This window comes from Hemicordylus capensis, chromosome 16 (genome assembly GCF_027244095.1).
Source record: "Hemicordylus capensis ecotype Gifberg chromosome 16, rHemCap1.1.pri, whole genome shotgun sequence".
Classification (NCBI taxonomy): Eukaryota; Metazoa; Chordata; class Lepidosauria; order Squamata; family Cordylidae; genus Hemicordylus; species Hemicordylus capensis.
In genome coordinates, this window is record NC_069672.1 from 14,349,164 (window position 1) to 14,364,837 (window position 15,674).

General features: G+C 50.1%; 1 protein-coding gene across 14 annotated transcripts in view; it reads left to right on the top strand.

Moving 5' to 3' along the window:
* KIF1B (kinesin family member 1B) overlaps positions 1 to 15,380 on the top strand; it is a 112,793-nt gene extending 97,413 nt beyond the window's left edge. For all 14 annotated transcript variants that reach the window (XM_053280747.1, XM_053280750.1, XM_053280758.1 and 11 more), the window contains 11 exons: positions 3,304 to 3,418; positions 3,794 to 3,927; positions 4,960 to 5,021; positions 5,488 to 5,633; positions 5,782 to 6,021; positions 6,922 to 6,993; positions 7,114 to 7,235; positions 7,625 to 7,774; positions 8,652 to 8,844; positions 9,083 to 9,201; positions 10,396 to 15,380. In XM_053280747.1, the coding sequence (XP_053136722.1) occupies positions 3,304 to 3,418; positions 3,794 to 3,927; positions 4,960 to 5,021; positions 5,488 to 5,633; positions 5,782 to 6,021; positions 6,922 to 6,993; positions 7,114 to 7,235; positions 7,625 to 7,774; positions 8,652 to 8,844; positions 9,083 to 9,201; positions 10,396 to 10,438 (1,396 nt within the window). In that variant the 3' untranslated portion in view covers positions 10,439 to 15,380. The remainder of the gene's footprint in view (positions 1 to 3,303; positions 3,419 to 3,793; positions 3,928 to 4,959; positions 5,022 to 5,487; positions 5,634 to 5,781; positions 6,022 to 6,921; positions 6,994 to 7,113; positions 7,236 to 7,624; positions 7,775 to 8,651; positions 8,845 to 9,082; positions 9,202 to 10,395) is intronic.
* Positions 15,381 to 15,674: the final 294 nt, after the last annotated feature.

Sequence of the window (15,674 nt, forward strand, 5' to 3'; positions counted from 1 at the left end):
AGTCTCTGGCCAGTACAGAAGCCTGAAGAAAGGGACACGGTGTCATACCCATACGGCAATATAGCAACAGCATAGTTTTACAGAGATACAGTGAAGTCAGTGTAGACAGTCCTGAGTGAGACGGACCAAGGGTCTGACTCCGTAGAAGGCAGCTTCCTCTGTCCCTGTGTTTCCTCCTGGAATCCTGAGATCCGCCAGCCAGAGCCAGGTGTGAAACAGAGGCTCACGGGGGCAGAGCCAGGAACAAAGTGGTGGCCGGGTGTTGGAGCCAGCTACCCTTGAGCCATGCACTGGGATGGCCTGCAGGGGCAGGTCTGAGTTGGTACAGGCCAGGAACGCGTCTAGTATCATTCAGGGGGTGCAGGGAGTATTGTGGTGTTGCTGCTGTGAAGCCGTTGGAACTCTGGAGCCCTTGCTGCTGGCAAACCACCCCGAGATCTTAATGGCAGATCCTGACGTACCTTCTGACCACTCCTGCCCTACAAGATCCCGGAGTCACCCTGTCAGTCAAGAAGCCTTGACTCAGGAGCACGGGGTGCATTTCTCTGGGCAAACGCTGTGGACGGAGAGAAATCTTCAGCTTTCAACTCCCGCACCTCCCATGATCCACCTGCACTGAAATCTCTTGCGAGGCTCAGATTCCCAGTCCGAGGCCTGCCTCCCTCCCTCCTTCCTTTTTGGCATGCTCCTCCTTCCCAGAATTCACCTGTCTTGTGCTGGAAGTTCACGAGGGTTGCTTCTCCCCTCCCTTTTTTATTTTGCATTTGTGTGGGGGGGTTTTGAGATCTGTCTTGTGTTGCGACTTGTGCCTGGCCTTTTGGTTTCTGTTTTGCTCAGCACCACCACACGAACGAATCCCGAGTTCTGGCAGCATCTCACTAACAACTTAACTTTGCCGCCTTCCTCCTCCACGAGGCACTGTTGTTGCTCTCCCGAATTTTACCTTGTTCCTTTTAGGCCACAAATGGCTAGTGTAGGCACGTTACTTCAAATGGGCTCCTGACATAACGTGGGGACTAATAACTAATCCATTTTGCCGACTTCCTTGCAAGCTAGGCAGGTGTAGGGTTTGCCATAACTGTATGGATAGAACTGAATTCTGCAGTCCAGATGCACACTACTGATTGCATGCTACAGTTGCATGCTACTAAAATCCTCCCTGTGGCGGGGATTCCCAGAAGTGGTTGACCGAAACTCCCATAATCCCCAGCCACAGTGGCTGGGGATTATGGGAGCTGTGGTCAACAAGGTCTGGGAATCCCTGTAAGAGGCAACGCAGCTACTGAGCCATCTGAAAAATGGAGTCTGCTGAGAGTCTGGCCTGGGCTTCGGGGTCCTTTTTTTGCACCGGTTGAGAAAAGAGCCAGCAGTTCCCTTTCAGGAGGGGAGGTTGCAGCTGGAACTTAAATCTTCCCTAGCCTGGAGCTTCATTTTAGAGGGCAGAGAGAGGAGTAAGCATGTGCCTTCCAATGTGATCAGCAAAAGCGAGCGGTTGGCGGCTGTTGCTGCATCCACGCTCACTGGTATTTGGGGAGCCCATAAAAGTAACCTTTAATCCCCTGTTAACTGGGCAAAGGAACCTTTGGAAAGTGGTGATTCTCTTTATATTCAGCAGGGAGAGAGCCACTGGTCCAATTCGCACGCCCCCCTCCCCCAGCCCAGCGTCCCACCACGGGCTGTTTGTAGGTTTCTGCCTTGTCTGTCTTTTTAATCCGTGAGCCCTTTTGGGACAGGGAACTTTCGTCGTCGTCGTCTTCTTCTTCTTCTTCTTCTTCTTCCGTGCATACCGCCTTGAGAACTCTCTGGTTGAAAAGCCAAATATAAATAGTAGCTGTCGTTTATTCTGCCATGTAGGCGACCGCATGAATTGACTGGGTGGAGAGAGCCCTCAACATGCTTCTCTCAGTCCCACTGGCCCTTGGGATCCTGGAAGAGTTTGATGGCCTTCAGAGAGTGTTCTCTTCCTTGCCTTGCCTTGCCGCTTTTCCTAGAGTGATGGCATTAGCAACATGCTCGCTCTCTCTCTCTCTCTCTCTCTCTCTCTCTCTCTCTCTCTCTCTCTCTCTCTCTCCCCGCCCCCCTCCTCTGCTGCAGTCTTTCAAGCTTCTTGTACATAGCAGGCTTGTGCTGGCAGCGCACTGAGGTGTTTGCCTCCATAGCTCAGTTCAAGATGCTCTTCTGAAAGCTTCTGTCGTGTTTTGTGGGGGAGAATCCCAAGGCCCGGCAGGAAGGCTGATGCATTTGCAAGATGTTGGGCATATGGGTGGAGAAGTGTACGTGTGCAGAAACCCAAGAGCCCAGCTGCAATGGCACCTAAGAAAAAGACCCCAAAACTGGTCTAGGCTCTGGGTTTCTGAGGCAAACCGAGGTGGAGGAGGAACTTGCATGTGCTGCTGTGTTTGGACCCCAGCTGCCATCTGTGGGTCCCAAATGGCCAAGACACACAACCCAGTCGAGTGCCGCCAAATGCAAGCTTCTCCCTCAGGGAACTTGCAGGGCAAAAATGACTCCAACTCTCACTCAGTTTGGTAAGAAATCCACCCTAATTGGCTCTTTCAGGGGCAACGTGAGAGAGAGAGAGAGAGAGAGAGAGAGAGAGAGAGAGAGAGACCTATCCAGAATCACCCCACTTCCTTTAAGGGGCGTCTTGCTGCAGCTGGGGCAGGATTTCAACCTGTGGCCAGTTTTAACGCACGTTAAGGCTGAAATCCCATCCCAGTTATAGCCAACTGCCCCATCACAGGTGTGGAGTAAATCTGGGGCTGTCACTCAGTGGAAGGAAATTTGAAGGATCCAGTTAGGATTCTCATTCCCATTGCCATGAATGAATGAGAAGCACTGTCTCTCTTGCCGCTTCAGTTCTGGTGCCCTTCCTGGGGTGAGGTTGAGTGGGGCTTCCGGGTTCCTCTCCGTCTGGAGTCTTGTGATGTCTGTGCTGATGGCAGCCCCTCTCCAGACAGAGGAAGGGCTCCCTGTCGCGGGTGGTACCTGACTGCCCCTTCCTCTTGCAGCCGTTCCCTCCACATAATGGAGGAAGGGGTCCTGTGATGAGGGTCATGATTTCCTGGCATGTTTTGAGTGTCTGGCAATGAAGTGTAGAAGCCAGAATACACCAGGAGAATCTCTCCACTGAGCAGGGCCTTCAGGCCTCCATCTTTCTCCTCTTCCAAGCCAACTTGTTTACCCCACAAGTTGGTTCTGGTTCTGCCGTACAGGGTTCTGGAAACAGTGCTTTGGCAGCAGCCTGCTATGGGGCTGCTGTTAGGGGGCTTGGCCCTGGCTGAATTTCTTTCCCCCCCGCAGGACTTTCTACCGCTTTGAGGCCGTTTGGGACAGCTCCCTCCACAACTCCCTTCTCCTGAACCGAGTGACCCCTTATGGAGAGAAGATCTACATGACCCTCTCTGCTTACCTGGAGGTGAGTCTCTTGCATGCCCCCAACTGTGCTTGGATGTGGAACGGGGTACAGTGTGTATGTCCATACTCTGAATACTGGTGCCTGCTGGAGGAAGGTGGTCTGTGAGCCCTCTTTCCCCCGTTTCAAGCTTCTTTTTCTGACAGCCAGATTTGGGGGAGCTCTTTATATACCAGGATAATCTCCATTAAAATTGTACCTAACATGAACTTGTAAAACAGAAAATAAACCAATTGACATTAAAAATAATCATCATCCTGAAGTAGAAAGCTAGCATGTCAGGGGAAAGTATTCTCTCCTAGCCGCCTCCCTGGTGGGCTAGCTTTCTGCTTGCCGTTTTTTAAGCTGAGGGTGTAAATGGCTGTGTCTTCCTTCCAGCTTGATCACTGCATCCAGCCAGCTGTGATCACCAAGGACGTCTGCATGGTCTTCTACTCACGGGACGCGAAGATCTCTCCCCCTCGCTCCTTGCGCAGTCTCTTTGGCAGCGGTTATTCCAAATCTCCAGACTCGTAAGTTGGATAAGTTGTCTTTGGCGTTTTGCCCATTGCAAGTATAGACAGAGGACTGCTGATTATGCTGAGATCTCCTTGTATTTCTGTTGGTAATTTTCAATGTTTCTTAAGAACATCCAAAGCGTGCTTTGGGCTGGGTATTGAAAAGCTGTTGTGGCATCCAGAACTATTGAATCGTTCAACAAACCTTGTGAAAGCAACGGAGAAGCACTTAGCCTGGGCTTATATGTGAAGCAGATCACAAAGGAAAGCTGATATGCAGAGAATTTGTCTGCATTTTAAAACACTGGGAAGTTTCATCGCAAAAGCACACTGGAGAAGTTTCATGTGTGTTCCATTTTTAGATAGCAAGAAGGCAAGTAAGCGTTATTGAACTCGCTTGCTTTGATTGGCAGACATTGTCAAAAGGGTAGAAGAACTCAAAGACCTCTTCCACACCATCTTAAAATAGCCTATCTCAAAATATGTGGCGGTGCTGAGGAAGACACTTTGGGTTTCTCCTTGAAAAAACTGAACGAGAGTGGCCCTTAATGAAGAGCTGGTAGCACTTTAAGCATGTTCAGCAATAAAAGATTGTCTTTGCACATTGAGGCCCCCTGGAACCACAGTGCCCAGTCTGTGAGAACTTAACACCGCCAGGTTGTCACGTGATAAAACCTGATGGTATGAAATGACGCATTTTAGTTTTTGCACAGCTTAGTTATTCATGAAGGACTCGAGCATTTCTAGAGACAGTTCTTTTATCTTCAGTTAAAAGATAGACACACACAGACACACAGAAAGACACACACAGAGAAACAACAGTGATATCATACAATTTACAGCAATAGTAGCTAAATAACATTACTGTTTCAACTGTAATGATAGTGTTCTCAAATTACTCAGAAACATTAGTTCAAGAAAGATATGCTATGTTATATTAGATATGTTATGTTATATTATATATGAGATTATTATGTATTTTATATTTGTAATCCTACTTTGTGTCTCAAAAATGTGATTTTGTTTTCTCTGTTTATCTGGAAACAGCAACCGAGTAACTGGAATCTATGAGCTAAGCCTGTGCAAAATGGCTGACACGGGAAGCCCAGGTAAGAAGCCATGACTTTGCACGCCTGCGCCAGCACATTTAAATCAAATTGTGGTGGGGTTTGCTATAAATCAAATTGTGGCGAGGTTTGCTAAATCAAATTGTGGCGGGGTTTGCTTTGCTGCGGGTGGTTTGCCTTCACAAATCACCGTTTGCAATTTAAGGGAAGGAGTCCTCGGGAGAGGAGGAAAGTGAGCATGTCCGAGTGCTGAGTTTTTGAGAGACAGAGGGAGCCCAGCGGCAGCTGCTCCCAACTGAGCCCGTGGAGGCAGCCCCGCTACAGCCACCAGTGGAGGCCGCTGGTTTCAAGGGAGAAACCTGGAAACAGCCGCGGGGGGTCTGACCGTGCCCGTGCTTGCAGAGGAAAGCCAGGCGTGGTTGGGAGGTATCACTGCAGGCCAGCCTTGTTGCCTCTGGCGCAGATTTCTTTGCGGGCCGGCTGCTAACTGGAGCCACTTTGTTTCCAGGAATGCAAAGGAGGAGGAGGAAAGTCCTGGATACTTCTGTGGCCTATGTCCGTGGAGAAGAGAATCTGGCAGGGTGGAGGCCTCGTGGGGACAGCCTCATTCTGGAGCACCAGTGGGAGCTAGAGAAGCTGGAGCTGCTGCACGAGGTGGGTGTTTGAGACAGGCATCGGAAAGGAGGCGTCTGGAATTCCTGCAAGGCGTTCCTCTTTTTCTCCATGGGATATAGCCAAGAAGCTGCAGGTTACATTGCTTGTCAGGGAAGACCGCTTGACCTCTGTTTCTGTTGCTCCTCAGGTGGAGAAGACCCGCCACTTCTTGCTGCTGCGGGAAAAGCTTGGAGACACGATCCCCAAGTCCCTGAGCGACTCGCTCTCCCCCAGCCTCAGCAGTGGCACCCTCAGCACCTCCACCAGCATCTCCTCGCAGATCTCGTCCACCACCTTCGAGAGTGCTGTCACACCCAGTGAAAGTAGCGGCTACGACTCGGCAGACATCGAGAGCCTGGTGGATCGGGAGAAAGAGCTGGCCACCAAGGTACAAAGCGACGGCCGTGTCAGATCCATTGAGATCCCATGTCCTGTCTGCATCCTCTCCAAGGGAGTTGAGATCAAACCCCCTCAACAACCCTGTGAGGGAACTTAAGCTGAGGATCTTGCCCAGGGCTCCCTTGTGTCCTCCGTGACTGAGCAGCCATTTGAAACTGGGTCTTCCAGAATCACGTCGCCTTCTGCCTTTTGCGCTGGGCTGGCTCTCTCACTCGGGGACATCTCTAGACCCTACTGACATGCAAGAGTCCAGAAGGCTAGAGGCCCCCTTCAGCCTCAGAGGCAAGATGCCTCGAAATACCACTTGCAGGGTATTTGCAAGCAACGAACAGCAGGAGAGAGGGCATACCCCCACCTCTTGCTGTGGGCTTCTCAGAGGCATCTGGTGGGCCACTGTATGGAACAGGAGGCTGGACTAGATGGGCCTCCTTGGGCCTGATCCAGCAGGGCTGTTCTTTATGTTCTTATGAGTGACTCACCTGTGTTGCTGCAGTACTGGAGTGCAGGTTTAAATGGGTCCTGCTGACTTTATTGCAGCCCTAACTGGAAGAGAATAAGCGGACTCTCTGACCTCTTCGTGTCATGCTTTAGATGTGTGGGATTTTTTTCCTGCAAAACCTGTACCATGCCAGGGTTTCTGTATATTTTTTGGGGGGCTGCAAGAGTGTAGTAAGTAATGGTCCCACCAGGACCCAGATTTAGAAACTTAAATGTGTCCCCCCCCCCCGCCCACATACACGCACCTTCTCCAGTGGGGTGAGTCAGTCAATCTCTGAGAGCAAAGACTGCTGTACCCCAGAACCCCTGAGAATGGGTTCTTATCAGCAATTCCATTTCCCCTCCTTTGCCTCATCTTGTGTGTGTGTCTCTCTCTCTCTTTCCTTTTCAGTGCCTGCAGCTTCTTACTCACACTTTCAACCGTGAACTCAACCAGGTCTACAACAGCATCAGTGATTGTAAGGTAAAGGGGACATTTTTTCCTCCAGCTGCAACGGGTGCTCAGGGTCCCGCTTTGATGGCCCTGCACAGTGCCCTGCTTGCAACCGCAGTCGACTGATAGCCTCTTGGGTTCTTGTTCCAGCTCTCGGACATCTCCCCAATTGGGCGGGACCCGTCAGTATCCAGCTTCAGCAGCGCTACCCTCACGCCCTCCTCCACCTGCCCCTCGCTGTCCGATTCCAGATGCAACTCGGTGGATCAGAAGTGAGTGGAGCGGATGGGTGACGCCCTCTGCAGCTGCCCCTCCGCATTCTTCTCCCTCCACGGGCTGCCTGCAGGCCCCAACAACGGCCCCTGAGCCTCTTTCATTCTTCCCCTCCCAGTCATACTTCCCCCTGCTGTGTTGATCCCTGGTGGGTTGGGGGGGTGGACATGACTCAGTGGTAGAGCACCGGCTGTGCATGAGGTCCCCTTCAGCATGAGAAACGTAGCCCCACCCTGAACCGACTGCCAGCCAGCCCTCTAGATGACAGCACTGGGTTCTGTTAGCACAAACTCTGATTCAATGTGACATTTGAAAGAACTGAGTGCCTTTGTTCCTTCGCCTTGCCAGCCACTGGCTGAGACTGTTTACTTTTTCTTTTTTTAAAAAGGACCCCCGAAGCAAATTCTCGCGCCTCCAGCCCTAGCCTTGAGGGGGAGCCCTTCCAGCTGATGCCACCCGTTGAAGCCTCTTACCTGGCCAGAGCAGGCAAAAACGAGTTTCTCAACCTTGTTCCTGATATTGAGGAGATCAGGCCTGGGTGAGTCTCAAAGTTCAAACTACAGTGCCTGATAAATCCAGCACACCTTATAGAGAGGTGAAAAGCAACAGTCACCTTTTGGAGTTGAGGCTCCTTGGTTTTCTTTCATCTTGGCTTTTCCCAGGCGGGGATTTACCCAAAGAACATGAGAAGAGCCCTGCTGGATCAGGCCCAAGGCCTATCTAGTCCAGCATCCTGTCAAGGGGATTCCTGCGTCTCAGGCCCTGGTAATTGGGGCCCCTCTCGTATCCCCAGTTCTTTCCTACCTCAAATGAAGTCAACGGCAGGCCCTGTTCTCTCTTTGTTGGAGAGGGCCCTTTGCTCAGTGGTAAGAAGGGCCTTGTTTCAACTCGAGTTTGATCGAGCTCAGGTTGCTTGCTGGGGAAGCCCTCCCTCTGTCTCCGGCCTCAGCTACCTGTTGGACTAGACAGTACTGAGCTAGATCGACCAAGAATCTCACTTAGTTTGGCAGCTTCACCTGGTAGATGGATGAGTGTTTGCCCTGAACTCCACCTAACCCAACCACTTTGGATTTCTTGAAATTAAGTCTAGATAAGAATGGTTTTTCAAATACATCCAGTCATTGGTAATTCCATTGGGCTAGCTCAGAGATCCTGCCTCTTTGCTGGACTGCCCATCAGGTGTATTTCAGTCCCAAATGCAGATTCAGAAGGTGGAACGTCGCCTCTGAATGTGGCTTTAACAACACTTCCGGGGACAGGGTGTGGAGATCACCCTAGCTTTGGTTCAGCCTTTGACGCTTAGCCCTCCCTTGAGCTCTGGCTTCATTGCTGTAACCTGGACCTCTCCTGGAGCTGTCTCCAAGGAGCTCTGTTCTTGTCCTGAACGCCTTCCTCCTTGTGCGCTCTTCCTCCAGCTCGGTGGTCTCCAAGAAGGGCTACCTGCACTTCAAGGAGCCACTTTCCCCCTCCTGGGCCAAGCACTTCGTGGTGGTCCGTCGCCCGTACGTCTTCATCTACAACAGCGACAAGGACCCGGTGGAAAGGGGGATCATCAACCTCTCCACGGCCCAGGTGGAGTACAGTGAGGATCAGCAGGCCATGGTGAAGGTCAGTTGCAACTTCTTTGAGGACGGGGCATGATCTCCAAATCCTCTTGGAATGATGGGGCAGCGAGTGTACAGTCACCTCTACAAATCACTTGTGCATCAGGGTGTCTGTTGGGTTGGGGGAGGGATTCCATCTTCCCGGGACTTGGCTGGTGGGGGAAGAAATCTCCACCTGCCTCGCTACTGGCAAATCACTTCTGGACGTTGCTGAGAGCTGCCTCTTCCTGATGTTGTTCCAGACTCCAAACACCTTTGCCGTGTGCACGAGGCACCGAGGCGTCCTCCTCCAGGCGATCAACGACAAAGACATGAACGACTGGCTCTATGCCTTCAACCCACTTCTTGCTGGCACGATACGGTAAGAAGGGCAGGCCGGGATCAAGCGGCCTCAGAAATCGACGATTGTGCTTGTCAGGAAGGAGGCAGAGGGGGAGCTTTCTGGGGGGGGGGGCGCAAGATCACTCTGGGCCTGTTGCCGCGATGGAAAAGGCAGTGCTACAGCTGGGCAGACAGAACAGGCTTGGGCAAAGCCAGTCGCGTTAAACGAGTCGCTTGTGTGTTATGGCCACAGTCACAGTCTGGATTTCAAAGTGAAGTGGATGCTAGAAAGCAGGGGAGGAATGTGGCAGAAGAGTGGGGAGTGGCAGGTGCAGCAGGGCGAGGGAGGAGAGGGGAAATGGCTGCCAGGAAATGGTTGCCGGAGTTCTGGAAAGCAAGGAACCACATCGGGAAGGCCCTTTGCTCTGTGTCCAGCCGGGAAGAGGAAATGAGCACGCTCAGAGTTAGCAAAACCCCACTGGTGCCTGTGCTGCCTCAACTGCATCATGTTCAGCACGATGCCCATTTCACAGGCCATTAGGACTGAAGTTCCTGGCAGCAGCTGATGCCTTTCCAACACACTGGCTTTTTTGGAGACCAACCGAGCTCCAATACACCCCCGAGCCCTTCTGTGCTTTACAGATTGGGAAAGCTGGAGGTTATCTTTGGAGGGCCCAAGTCACAGTTGGATCTCACCGGCGTGTCTTGGTCAGATTGGAGATGCCAGCAAGCATGGGCCTTGTGGTTAGGAACATAGGAAGCTGCCATAAACTGAGTCAGACCATTGGTCTATCTAGCTCAGGATTGTCTTCACAGACTGGCAGCGGCTTCTCCAAGGTTGCAGGCAGGAATCTCTCTCAGTCCTATCTTGGAGATGCTGCCAGGGAGGGAACATGGAACCTTGATGCTCTTCCTGACTGGCTCTATCCCCTGAGGGAATATCTTGCCGTGCTCACACATCAAGTCTCCCTTTCATATGCAACCAGGGCGGACCCTACTTAGCTAGGGGACAAGTCATGCTTGCGACCACCAGACCAGCTCCCCTCTCCTGTGGTGTGTGTTGCTGGCCTTGTTCCAGCGTGTGCCTTTCGAGATCTGCGTAGCCCCCATCAGCAAAGAAAATGGAGGAAATGGGGAAAGGTGCGGAGAAGTAAGGAGGCTAGCTGGCAGGAAAGAGGGAGGTGATAGGTGTCGAAGGTGCTTGTGTCTCACTGACTTCCCTCCTCTCGTGCAGGTCCAAACTCGCCCGGAGACGTTCAGGCCAGCTGAAGTACTGAGGGGTTCTTGTCCAGTTCCCACCCCGCCCCAACACGCCTTCTGATAGATAAAGCGTTACCTCCCATCTCTCTGTGATTCTTGAACTTCTCTCTCCTTGTCTGTAACCCTGTGGCTTAACTTCCCTCACCTTGCCCCAGACCCCCCACCCCCGCCCCCTTCCGCACTTCCCCAGCCTCTACCCCCCCCCCGCGCTCTTTGTTTAATTTTTACTTTCACCTGTGCTGAAAATACTATTAGTAGCATGTGGCCAAACAGAAGAAACAAACATTGAAAGGGGGGAAAAAGGGGTGGGGGTGGGTTCAATTTATATGCACGACTTTTTAAAACCGAAGGGAAGTTTTAATTTCTGTGCTCTGGGCGCTCCGTTTCTCATCCCACTTGACTTTGTCTGTACTGCTCCTTGTGGTGTGTTGTCTCTGTCTGGAATCCTTTTTGGTTTCTCTCTCGACTTGGGCGACCGGGCAGTAACCCTCTTGCTGCTCTTAACGGAGTGCAGCCAAGACGCGTGAGTCCGACTTCTGCTGAAGCCGACTGAATTTGCACAATTTTCTTTGCGCATACGTTGATACTGTGTGTTGCTACCTGCTGATAGACTCCCAGGGCCACCTCTCCAGCCCTGTGGCTGGAGACGCCGCAAGAGCCATGGGTTGGCCATCCACTAGAGCGAGTGCTTGTGGAGGGCTCTAGTGCACGATAGATGCCGCGGTCTGCCCTGTGCTGCTTTTGCTGCTCCTCACCGCCAGTGTTGGTCGCAAGGTCCCTTCTGCATTGGATATATGCTCAGACAAGTTCCGCCGCGCATCCCCAAGACAGTCGCAAAAAGACATCCGCGGGAATAGGCTGGATTTCTCCCCACACGACGTGTGGTTTTGGATCTGGGCTTGTGTGGGGCTCGACAGTACAATTGCACCTGTGAGCAGAGTCCGTTTCTGACACCAAGCAGGGCACAGGTGATGGGGAAAGGACTGGAGCCCAAACCTCAGTAAATAGCTAGGTAGCAGTTCTCCCAAAATGATCCCTACGCCACGACACACACACCCCGTCAGTTTGAGCTCTGCAGAGGATGGCGTGGAGAGATCCTTGAGCTTTTACATTACGGCTGCTTTGGGAGCAGGGAGAGAAGAGTCGCTCCATAGGCGATTCAAGGTGCTCATTTCCTGCTGTAGGAGTTGGCCAGGATCATGTCCCACGGAACAGTCTCCCAGGATCCTATGCAGGGCTCAACCCACACGGGGAGGCCACTCTCTGCCTACCACCTTCCTCATGGCTGATAGGTCTTGTTATACTAGCTCCTTTTCAAGTTTTTTTTTAAATACCCACTTTGTTTTAGCTTTAAAGCTAAACCAATGTCAGCTGTTTGTGGACCCAGGGACTTTTGGGGTGTTTGAGGCAGAAGGAGCTACCCACACAGTTGCTCCTTTTCACAGTGTAAAATGGTGTTTAATCTGAACTAGAGAAACCTGGTGCTTACAGCTCTCCTTTTTCCAATCCTTTGTGTATTGGAGTAGAGGAGGGATTTATATCTTTCTTTAGCAGTAAATGCCCCTTTCAAAACTCTTGTGGCCTCTTCACCTCTGATTACAAGCATTTTGGAAATCCTCTCATAAGGACAACCGTGGCTTCATGCCCACGTAAATAGAAGCCAGCCTCACCCAGATGTTGTGTCTGGTTTGCTAGGCTGCCAGCCATCTTGCCCACTGGGTTCTAGGTCTCCCTAGAATGCTCCTGTTCCTGGTGTCTCTTGGGTCTCATTTACACCAAATGAGATGATAAACTGGTGTCTGGACTGTACCACTTCAGACTGCAAGCTGGGGGGCCTTAACATTAACAAACCCTCCTCTGTACGAAAAAAGATCTTTGCACATAGAAAACTAGAAAGTGTGGGCCTTTCTCCCTGGCATGCCAATGTCTGGTGTACAGTGAATTATTTTGTCCAGGGGAACCCTTCATCACATGAGCTCTCATCTGCATCTAAGCTAGTACATGTCTCCTCCATGTGCTGGTGGTGAGAATTCTGCCCCATTCACGCTTCTCAGAACCTCCCTGCCAGAGATGGTTTCTCGCATTTGTGAGGTGAATCCACTTTCTAGCTTTTCCATCTTTGCCCTCTGCCCCCCACTTCCAAAGCGGCTTTCCTCTGTGGTTCATCCTCTGTGGATGAACAGGACGGCCAGTCGTCGCTGTTTCAGGCTTGGGTTTGCAGGTCCAGAGAAGACTGAATCTGTTCCCTCCGTTACGCTCAGGGAGGGGAGCCCTCACTCACAGTACTCATCAATGCCTAATAGAGATTCACTTCCTAGAAACTCTGGAGGGACATTTCATCCCTGGAGCACCTTGCTTCGTTTGGGGAAATGGCGTTTTGGTTCCACCGCGTTACATCAGTGGATTTGCAGTAGCACAGTCAGGAAGACCAAAGGGTTGCCTTGAATGTTGCCCATTGCTTTTTTTAATATAAAATTCATTCGGACTGTAAATATCTCCCCTCCCTTTTTTCCTCTGTCGGTCTTCTCCGCCTCCTCTGTTGGGGAAAAAGAAAAACGATGTTTGGGGGCCCCAATCATGATGCGGGAAGGGTCTTTTCTTTCTTTCTTTATAGTATGGTGTCTAATTGCATACATTTCAGCACAGTGATACTGTTTCTTTCGTCACACAATGGCCACACTATGCACTGCCAATGTGGATGCCTGTGCAAAGCAAGACTGCTGGTTCAGGAGCTATTTTGCAGTGATTTTTGTGAACTTGTATGGAGTCCCAAGTTACTGTTGCTGCCGCCTTTGTGATAACCAAAGCAGGGATCTGTTTGGAGCAAGAGAACCCTGGATGAGATTTTGTGGTGGTTTTATGTGCACACTAAGATAACTTTAAAAAAATGTATGTTTGTTTTTAAACTTGGAACAAAATTAGTCTGCAAAGTCTTTGCTCTGGAAAGATCACCGTCTTGAGTGGGCTATAAATACAAGAGTTACGTATAATCATTAAGGAGTTCTTGTTACTTAAGCGTAGGGACCAGGTGGATCATAGTCTACCCAGAGCTGGGCATTACGGCACTGCATTATGTGACGATCAGTTGTGTCAGGTCAACATGGAGCGACTTATATGCATCTTATGTCCTTTGCTCTTTCAGCGGTAAACCTTTAATCTGCTTTGGAAACAATTAGAAAGGGACACACAATGTATATCTTATTCCCAACCAGTCTCTGGTTTGGGCCGCCAGCATTTCTCTGCCTATTGGGAAATGGTCGCCAGTATGGGTCCAGTACTTCCTCTTTGTTTGCCCCACCAACCAAATAGAAATATATCTATTTATAAGCCCCATCTCCATTGACTCCAGACATTCTGGAAAAAACACCACCATTTAGGAAATCTGAATTTGGATCTGCAATCTGAAGTTGGAAACCCACCTGAAGAGGTGCCATAACTCAGTTGATAATGGTTGTCGCTGTCCTAGAGTCAGTCAGCTCTCAGGAGCCCCCCCCCCCCCATCTGGGGTCTCTGCGCCATGCCATGGGCCAGCCAACCCACTGAGCATGGGGCTTGACCTCCAAGGAGGCTGTGAGATTGAAGTTGCACTGCATGGGTGGGATCTTCCATTTTCTCAGTTCAGGAACTTTAAAACATTTAGAGTAATGTTGATCATGTCAAACATCCATGCCATTTCTTTTTGAGCAGAGCCTTTTGAATCTGTTTTTATTTTATGTGGGATAATTTCTGTTTTCTTTTGAAGCAATGCACTTTAGTTCTTCTGGTCAGTGTCCCATTCCAGGATGCTCCAAGGGGAAAAGGTGGGGAGGGGGTATTTCCGAACCAGTGGGAAGGTTCGTCCAGACGCCCCTTCCACAAATCCCTTGAGATGTTTCAAAGCAAAGACTTCCATTTCTGCTGCTTTATTATCTAATAATTTACAGGGAATATTTAATATTGTTTTATAAAGTAATGTGTATTTATGCATCTGTAGGTTTTATTGCACACTAAAGCAGGATGGCCGTTGGGCTGTCTTGCCTCTGGGCACATGCCGCAATTGATTATTACTGCCTATGCACCAGTGGTACGGTCTCCCCAGCATTAACAGCTGACTGGATTTTGTTATTCTGCCGGCTATTTCGGTGTTGTTTTTTTTGTTAACCTGCTGCTGCAAAGAACAGGAAGAAAACTAATTTTGCTGCTCTGAGGTTTGTTGAATGTATCTCGAACAGGATTTCACCCTGTGGATGTTGCCTCTCTCGCGACTGTGGCAAACTTCCACTCTGCCCTTTCTGGTCTATGGTCCCATCCGTGCTTATGTTGCAGGAATGTATCCAGTTTTGTGCTTCCTCGTTCAAACAGATAACACTGACCATTTGGGAACAGAAATTGAGATTTCATTGCATAGCTTTGGATTCAGAAGGCCATCAGAATCGCAGCCTCCCAAAGGGGTCCAGTAATTGTGTTGGCATTCCGTTAAGGAATTTGTCGCCAGAGGCCATTTGTGAATGTCGAGTCATGGGAATTTTTCCTCTGCTTTCAATACTGGCACTGCAACATCCTCATCCCAGAGGGCTAGAATCGGTTCGTTTATTGAAAATCTCTTGTTTGACACGCCTCTGCCCCTCACTGTGCATGTCATAGGTGGCCTCCTAGAATAAATCTTTTTGATTCTTCTCAAATTGATTTCACCCTGGTGAAAGGAATACATTCATGACACTGCACATGTATTAATTTCTGAGTAGTTAGTCTTTATTCCCTCCCCTCCTCTCCATGTTTTATTTTGTAAATATATCTGATGTTTGGAGCTTGGGTATACAAAATGTAAATACTGTTCATGTATTTGTACTAATTCTGATCCATTTGCTGTATAGCCTTTAGGTGTGCAATGCAGATACTATTATCTAACTCTGTGTATGGTAACCTTGCACCACTGAACTGTAAGTGAACGAGGTGAAAAACAATAAAGAGATAACACCAGTGCGTTAGCAGGAACCGATTCTGTGTGCCCTCTTCTCCCCTATTGCCCTTGCGTCGGAGGTGTATGTGTATTCATTTGTTTCTTCTGTAACCAACTTTTTGCCAGTTTAAAATAGTGGCTTACAATCTAAGAGATCTGATACAAAAGAAATAAGGAATGGGGAGAGAAGAGGAAAATGAGCAGATTCAGGTACCAACACTTTCGTCATGTTCAGGGCTGTCCTTAGGGCAGGGCAAACACCAAGCTCTTTTAACTCCCAATAGAATTAGCTGGAAGGGGACCCCATACTGGCT